We start from the raw sequence: 8800 nt of genomic DNA, 5'->3' as shown, positions 1-8800 counted from the left end.
GAAGGTCATTGACTGGAACGGTTATCGTGTCTCTGGTATACTCGCAATGTCACCGTCAATCGGTAAGTTTTGCATGTCCAGGTTTATTATATGTATGGAATTATTGATGATGTCAAGCTGGTTGTAAAAAATGTTCTGAATAAGATTAAGGTCTAAGCATGATTTCTGTTAATTTTTGACCAATTTAAAATACAAATTTGGTAGCCCAACATGTACCGTTGCCATCATGATCTCTAGAAGGTTCTTTGGTAAACTCTAGGAGGCATCTCTTTGTAAGCTAAGGCAGACAAAAAGCTTCACAACAAGTAAGACCGTACCAGGATATGCTCCTGAAGTATTCTGCCTATGCAGCATATATGACATTACTTTAATCGTCACAGCCAAACATCCATAGAATTACAATAGTAGTAGTTCTATGGCCATATCTTGCTGCATATGTCATCTGGGATTTCAGTAAACAAGGATACTTGAACCACTAGAAGCCTATATGAAACCATCAGTCTTTGTGCTGTCAAAAAGATAAAAACCCATCACCTTTGTCTTAATATTTGCAATCATCTTAAGTCTCTGGTACTAGGTCATTGTGTGAAACATCTAAGTAATATTTCTCATTCTCCATATGAACATGTGAATACATAAAATTGAATTGGCGCCACAATTTTGATCATACATCTTGGATCTTTTTTCTGTACAAACTGTGCCGATTTCTCTTTCATGTGGTATTTCAATATATGAGATCATCTGATATCACGTTACTACATTAGCTCATTTCAGATGTTAAATTATAACTGTCTAGAAATGATCCATTTCATATACTAGCAACTTGCAACTCCGCATTTTCCCATCTGAGAAAAATCATGGCTACTATTAGTCCGTGTTCCTCATTTTTATCTTGGTTCCTTACCTGGAAATACGGGGATGGGGACGAAGTTGTCCGTGGACTTCAATATGTTCTTGTGAAAGTGTTCGGATTAGGATGCGAGATGTCCTTAAGAAGGCCAAAGTAAAATGTCCCCCGTATTGAAGGAACAAAGGTACCCTATATATACTTATGCTGTTATGTGTGCAAGTGCCTTGGGTAGTTGTGAACTATGGCCATGGCTAATATAAGATATTAGTTGTTTCTTACGGTTGGCGCCATCTGAATAGTTCCATTATTAAAACTTGGACAACTCTGTTCTCCCTGTTCCATATGAGAAGTTAATTGAACTAAGATATTAAACCAGCCAATTTCTCTATGCATTTGTTTGCCTGTCTGAAGTTCCCTTTGGTTTATCAACTTGAAGCGGAACTCAACAATATTCTTGCAGGGGACCGATACCTGAAACCATTTGTGATTCCAAAACCCGAAGTCACTGTTGTTCCACGGGCAAAAGATGATGACTGCCTCATTCTAGCGAGCGATGGTCCGTGGGATGTCATGTCAAATGAGGACGCATGCAAAATTGCACGACGGCGAGATCCTTCTTTGGCACAAGAATAAAAACGATGGTGCATATTCTGATGAGGGCGGCGGCGAACCCACTATGAACCCTGCCGCAAAGCAGCTCTCGATTGTCTCGTGAGGCTAGCGCCGATGAAAGGGAGCAATGACAACATCGGTGTCATTGTTATTGACCTGAAATCACGAAAGAAGCCCAAGGGAAAATCGTAACATGCTCCTAACTCACCTGACTAGCTGACCGTGGTCTGCGACCAGAGTTTCCTCTGCTAGTCTGCCTTCCTTGCAAGACGTCACGCCTCCATTTTTTTCGTCTTCAGATGTTCTGCAAGAGTTGTATGTGTATATGCTAATAGGCGTGGTTCCGACGATCTGATGTGCGGGGTGTGTGTCCATGTATACCCCCTTGCCCTTGTGCTTTGGGGCTGTTCGCATTTGTTTTCGGAACATCCATGTAAATGTTATGGTATCTGCATAATAATTGAGCATTGCAAAAGAGTGAGCAGCTGATATGATTATATACTCCCTGCATTCTCTTTTAGTCTATATTCTAGGAAAAACCAGACAAATTAGTAGTGTATTTATTATATAGCACTACTTAAATTGGTAAACATCCAATCCAAACTACATTGGAAATAGTGACATCCAATAGATAAAGGATGAACACTTTGTTTTCTATATTCTTGTTGACTAAAAGGTATAATGTAGAGTATCTCATAACAAATTTTAGACCTAGAATGCTTATAGGTATCCCTCTCTCTAATCACCAGATGTACCTTTGTTCTTTTTGACATGAGATCATCAAATGAGAAGATGGATGTTGATGAAAATTCCCGGACCCCCTCTATGGCTGCTCTCAACATGGCTCAATGTCTGACATATATTGTTGCTTTAAAATTAGGTTTTTGAGCACTGAATTTGTGTTTACCCATGGTGCAAAACATTTTTTTCGAGAAGCTTTGCATTACTACTTGAATATGTCAATGAGTATATTCATTCAATTGAATTCATTGTCCTTCATTGTTCAGCCTTGGGCGACACTTGGTGGCACTCTGATCCGCTAAGAGCATCTCTAGCAAACACCGCAAACCGCAAACCCTAAAAACGCATATGGAGGCCACCCCAAATGTGTTTTGCGGGCTGAAAAAATGAAGCGTAGCCCAGACACCGCAAAAAAATCCCTAAAACAACATATTCCTTATGATGGCTCACAATTAACCTTTTTTTTTTATTTTTTCCTCTTCTTCAACCGCCCCCAGCCACCGCCGGCGCGCGCCCGCACGCCCCCAGCCGCCGCACGCCCGCCGTCCGGCTGCTCCGCCCTTGCCCTCAACCGCTGCTTGCTCGCCACCTTCCCGGCGAGCTCAACCCGCTCCTGGCGCCGGCCAAGTGGAGGTCGACCACCGGCGAGCTCCATTCCCTCCATCTTTGCGTCCAATTTGGCCGGACTCGTGCGAATTTTGGCTGACTCCAGCCCGCGGACGATGACGCTAGGCTGAAATTTACTTTGCTCCAACGCGGAAGTGGGTTTATGGTTCACACTCGGAAGGCCTCGCGAGACTGGGTAATTGGGATTTCCACGAGGCGAAACTGGATAGATTAGAAAAAAAATCGGATGGGTATCTAGACCGGCCTTTTTTTTTCCTCTAAAATAAAATCCCAAAATGGTACTAGTTATTATGCGAACGGGGCTAGATAGGTCTGCTAGAGATGCGTGTGAACAAAAGAATATAATAAAACTTGAGGGGTGTCTTTGGAATAAGGGCATCTATCTAGTGCTAGGGCGAAACCCGGAAGGCCCAAGGGCCAAACGAACCCTCGGCCATTCCTCCGCCCGCAGTCCTCCCTGCTCCCGTCCGTCGGCGGCGGCGGTACAATCAATCATCGACCCTCAACACCAGAACCTCCCCTCGTCCGCCCCTTCCCCTCTCAGAGCCATCCAAGCCCTACTCCCTCTGGCCGGCCATCATCATGGCGGCTTCGGACGTCGAAGCGAGCGCGGCGGCGGAGGGCAAGAACTGGAAGCGGAAGGGGAAGCACGACAAGGAGAAGCCGTGGGACCAAGACCCCACCATCGACCGCTGGACGGTCGACAAGTTCGACCCCTCCTGGAACGAGGGCGGCCTGCTGGAGGTCAGCTCCTTCTCCACCCTCTTCCCCGAGTACCGAGGTAATCACCTATCCTCCTCTTCCCCTATCCCCTTCCCCTTCCCCTTCCCCTCCCGCCTGCCTGCCTGCCTCATGCGAATCGGTGACCCTTTGCTTGTTCCGAGTGCAGAGAAGTATCTGCAGGACGCGTGGCCGATCGTCAAGGGCGCGCTCAAGGAGTTCGGGGTCTCGTGCGAGCTCAATCTGGTATTGAGTCGATTCTTGTTTGGACTTTTGGAGCCTTCTTAGGTATATATTGAGTCGATTCTCTCTTGTTCTGTGCCTAGGTGGAGGGTTCCATGACTGTTTCCACCACCAGGAAGACCAGGGACCCATACATTATTCTCAAGGCCAGGGACCTGATAAAACTCCTGTCGCGGAGCGTTCCTGCACCCCAAGTATGCGACCCCTTTAGCTACTACGCAACTTCTGCTGTATACTTTGTGGATATTGTCTTGATTTTTCATGCCATTATGATATATATATACCTACTGTGTTCTTGCAACCTAGCTATGATATACTCCCACGGCCACCTATTGTAATGGCACCCAACACCTTGATGCCTTGCCTGGGAGTTGTTTCATCCATATGCTTCTCTTGTTGTTTTTTTCCTCGCAGGCAATCAAAGTACTCAATGATGAGATGAACTGTGATATTATTAAGATCGGTAGCATCATAAGAAACAAGGTAGACTTTGTCTAATCGCTCAAACTCAAACTTCAGTTATCTGCCTCTCAAGCAATTCCTTGACTATGCTTGATTACTAAATATCACAATGTCCCTTCCATATTAACGGAGTGGTTAATATATAGGAAAAACATGTAAAGACCAGACATGTAATTGCCAAGTAGAATGACGGAATCAATCGCATAAGGATATCATACAAGCATTATATGGCACCACTAGATAACTCTTCTTTTACCACAACTAGAAACTTGGTTTATAGTTTATGGTCTGGGTTTATAGTGTTGTCTGTTTCCTATTTGTTAGACTCCGGGTTCCTTCATCCAAAACCTCTGCGGTTCCCATGCTTATACATGTGCTTGTTGGTTTGGCATGCATATGATTGTATAAGGTGCAAATCTGCGTGTCACAATCACATGTGCTGCGCTTTGTTGCCTCCATAAGAGTATCATCCACCCAAATATGCAAACAGTTGGTCTGATAAGCTAATATAAGTTCTCTCGTTTTGCTCTATTATCAATGATACTTGTTAATTTTGCACAGAGAAACACTTCTTGCTTGTTGATATTTGTCATCAGCACCTATCTGTGCTATGTTGCGACTCTTGATGAGTTTGTCTTTTATGTTCCTGTAAGCTAATACCATGCTATCACAGGAAAGATTTGTCAAAAGGAGAGAACGTCTTCTAGGTCCTAATCTGTCCACCCTTAAGGTAAATATCTCATATCATTCCTGTCCTATGGTGATCTGTCCACCCTTTGTTAACATGTTGTTTTATGTACTGCAGGCTATAGAGATTCTGACTGGATGCTACATCTTAGTTCAGGTTTTCTTAATTTCTTACCTTGCTTAATTCATTTGAAGTTAGATTTTGGGTCCCCACCTGCTTTTTTACTTGGTATCTGTTCTTTTATTAAATACTGTTGTGTACTTTTCCATCATAAAAGGGGAATACTGTTGCTGCCATGGGTACCTTTAAGGGACTGAAACAAGTCCGAAAGGTTGTGGAGGACTGCATAAAGAACATAAAGCATCCAGTATATCACATTAAGGTGACTGGTTTTGTTTTTGAGATATTATCTTTGAATGGATGCAAAATATGATTTCTCATCGATTGTTGTTATACTAAGCAGGAACTACTAATTAAACGTGAGCTGGCTAAAAATCCTGCCCTAGCCACTGAAAGCTGGAACAGGTTTCTCCCAAACTTTAAGAAGTAAGGAACTTGCATCACATTTCTGTTCAGGAGTTACTACCTCTGAAAAGTACAGTGTGCATCTTACACCTCATTATTTGTTATTTTTCAGAAAGAATGTCAAGCAAAAGAAGCCGAATACTAAGGAGAAGAAACAGTACACACCCTTTCCGCCTCCTCAACAGCCTAGCAAGGTGAAGTCAATTGTTTCTTTCACTTCTATAGTTGTTGTGCAGTTCACCATGCTGGTTTCATCAGTTCAGTGGTTGTTATGTGGTTAGCAGCCCTGTCCTACAGCTTTATATCTTGATGGTGTCGGTGCCTGTGTCCATCTCATGCTCTGATAAATGATTATACTGATTTCAAAGCTATTTGAATTTGAAGGAAACAAAACCCATGTGCAATATTTTTTCTTGTACTGTGCGTACTTGAAAATGTTCTTTTCTGCTGGCTAGTTATTGTTTTGCCTATTGTGCTGCTGTTGATTAATTTATCTATCTGGATGTAGATTGATCTTGAACTGGAGAGTGGTGAGTATTTCATGAGTGACAAGAAGAAGTCAGCAAAGAAATGGCAAGATAAGCTAGATAAGCAATCAGAGAAATCAGAGGAAAAGAAAAGAAAGCGAGAAGCTGCATTTGTTCCACCCAAGGTCAGAATGTCCTCTTGTATATTTTCAGTGGGATTCTCTTTCGCTTGTGTAGTTACTAAATCTTGTTATGGGTTTCAGGAGAACACTCAATCCACCAAAACTACTGATGACAACAATGGGATTGCTGATATTGCGAAGTCCTTGAAGGTACATTGCTATTATGGTTTCATGCTCTGCTTATTTTGTTCATGTCTGTTCTTTTTAATTTGTTTTGGATCATGTGCCGTCTTTCTTGAGGGAGAGTATGCGATTTGATTCCACTGCAGTAGTATCACATCTCTGTGATTATTCTCCATTTGCAGAAAAAGGCAAAGAAATTGAGGAATAGCGAGGCACAGGAAAATGTGAAAATAGAGTCATATGTTGCAAGCAATGAAGAATCACACTCCAAAAAGAAGCACAAATCTTCATCCATGTAACAGCAGTCTGAATTCACCATGTCAGCGCCTTGTTTAATTGTTTCAGTTTGTTGAACCATTGCCATCCTGGTAGGTCTTACCCTTAAATAGAACAAAACTTGAAGCTTTCAGTGGTGTGCCAGTTTTGTTCTGTTCGTTAACAGCTGTTATGAGATCACATCAGGAACATCTATTGTGTGTAATTTACTACAGTTTCAACGGAGTAGTTCGAATTACGTCAGCTATCTTTTTTGAAACACTTTCAACCTTACACATGCAAATTCGTGTAGTTCATAGTTTCTTGAGAACATAAATACCTGTCTTTGGAAGAACATAATTCAGAATTTGTTCTTTTGCAATAAAAATGATACAACTGTCAGGAATAGGCACCATTTAAACAGGATTACAGATTATTTAGAACATCAATAATACTGGTCTATCAAGGTCTTGGCACTTCTTGGCCGGATCCAACGCAGAATACGAGGTCATACGAGGGCAGTGTGACCGGATCCAAAAGGTGGAGGCCGATGGGTGGAGGAGAGATTGTTACTCCGTACGTGCTAAGTTGACACTCTTACAGAGACTGTGCTAAGTTGACACTCTTACAGAGACTGTATTCAGTTTCTTCTTTGAAGGAAAGTAGGCTTTTGGCCCAGATCGAAGAGATCTGAGAAACGACCGGGAACAAACCATCTCAAAAAGATGATGCAAAATAGAGCACACAAAAGCAGAATTTTAGGGCACCTGATTTTAGGGTAAACGATTCCACATGACGTAAGAGCATCTCCACCGGCAAGTCTAATAGCACCCCTGATAGCCATTTAGGGGCTGGCATCAAAATTGGGCTCATACCGGCTAAGCCTAGTAAAGCGCCAGCGCGGTTTTGAAATAGAATCGCCGGCAACCCATGTTCACCCCTACTATAAAAATATTTTTGAATGGCGACAAACTATTCTTGTCTGCCGTTCAGATTGACACCACAAAATGGATCCTTAGCGTATAAGTCTAGCCTACCATAATTTTATAGAAGGCAGAGGTTTGAGTACAAGAACAATACCACTCGCTGCGAGCAACGAGCAGAGCAACAACTCACACCGTCTAGTCCGAACACAGCCACCACCGACAAAACAGCATGGAATTAACTGAACAAACGGTAAAGAATAGAAGGCACAAACCACTCAACACCAACCCAATTATTCTATACCACCAGAGAAACTAGATTTATTTTCTGTACCAATTTACAACACATGTACACCTTGACTAGTTACAGCAAAACTTTGTATTACTATGCTTAACCAAGGGCCTCTTGCCCTTATCCCCCGGTATACAAGGCTACAGTGATTAAAAAACACGCATGGAAAACTGGATGCAAATTTACAATCATCGAACCAATCAATCAAAATCAGACGCCTAAGCTCTCCTAGTAACTACACTTCAATGGCCTGCTACCTGGTATAAAAAGAATCACACATACTGTACACCCTACCACAGGAACCCCTGATTTATCCACAACTGAGGCTCTGCTGTGAGAAAGAATACCTATTCCCCTCTTTGCAATAAAAACGCAAAGCTTGGGTTCTCACGGAAAAATGGTAGCAAGTCATCAACAGCCATCTCAATGACTGGCATTGTCTTCGTGATATCATCAAGTGAAAAGGGTATGCTGCAAATGAGGAATGAAAAGGTGAAACCATGAGCCATCGACATTAGGAGGCCCTAAGCTGTAAAAAATAATTTAATAAATGGAACAAACCTAGAATCATCATCTAGCAGTATAGAGAAAGTTGTGACGGTATTTGCTTCCTCACGCGCAGCAGCTTTCAAGCTTGATGCGAACTGTAAATAGATATAGTGAAAGCATATATCATTCAACAGATCATTTGTAAATAAAAAACAAACCACTATTCTAGCAAACCCAAATAATATGCTTTTTAAGTGGAAGTAAAATGAGGTGCCACATGAGGATTTCCTAGGAGGTCATCCTTCCTAGTACTACTCGCCAAAGTGCACTCAAACTTCAGAGTTGCATTCTTAAGTTCAGAATTCTGATGAGATTCGGTGCTTTAGTAATGGTAGATCGCATCCGACAAAATATTAACTTAAGGTACATCATCTCACCTCCGCTGAAATAGTGTTTGTACCATTGACATCATCCAAGTACATACTAACTATTCGCTCTAGCTGCTGTATGCTGAGGGCCTGAAGAATTCATACAAATATTAGGAGTACAACTTATTTTATTTTTTTTGAAAAGAGGGCAAAAGCCTTGCCCAATTCCATTA

At 42.2% G+C, this 8800-nt stretch overlaps 1 protein-coding gene and 1 pseudogene across 1 annotated transcript; both read left to right on the top strand.

Moving 5' to 3' along the window:
* The first annotated feature begins 46 nt into the window (after nucleotides 1-46).
* On the top strand, nucleotides 47-1951 carry LOC124658378 (annotated as a pseudogene).
* A 1500-nt stretch (nucleotides 1952-3451) lies between these two features.
* LOC124654371 (KRR1 small subunit processome component homolog) lies at nucleotides 3452-6754 on the top strand (the record flags this gene model as incomplete). The annotated part of the gene is given in 12 exon segments (XM_047193381.1): nucleotides 3452-3611; nucleotides 3720-3796; nucleotides 3877-3987; nucleotides 4208-4276; nucleotides 4929-4985; nucleotides 5061-5099; nucleotides 5221-5325; nucleotides 5407-5489; nucleotides 5581-5662; nucleotides 5977-6120; nucleotides 6199-6267; nucleotides 6423-6754. Coding segments are annotated over 12 exon segments (1113 nt in total), but the record flags the coding sequence as incomplete, so codon positions are not given.
* Between the last annotated feature and the right edge of the window lie 2046 nt (nucleotides 6755-8800).

The sequence above is a fragment of the Lolium rigidum genome, chromosome 5 (assembly GCF_022539505.1).
Source record: "Lolium rigidum isolate FL_2022 chromosome 5, APGP_CSIRO_Lrig_0.1, whole genome shotgun sequence".
Classification (NCBI taxonomy): Eukaryota; Viridiplantae; Streptophyta; class Magnoliopsida; order Poales; family Poaceae; genus Lolium; species Lolium rigidum.
Note: the sequence above shows the minus strand (reverse complement) of the source record. Positions and strands in the feature narration are given on the sequence as shown.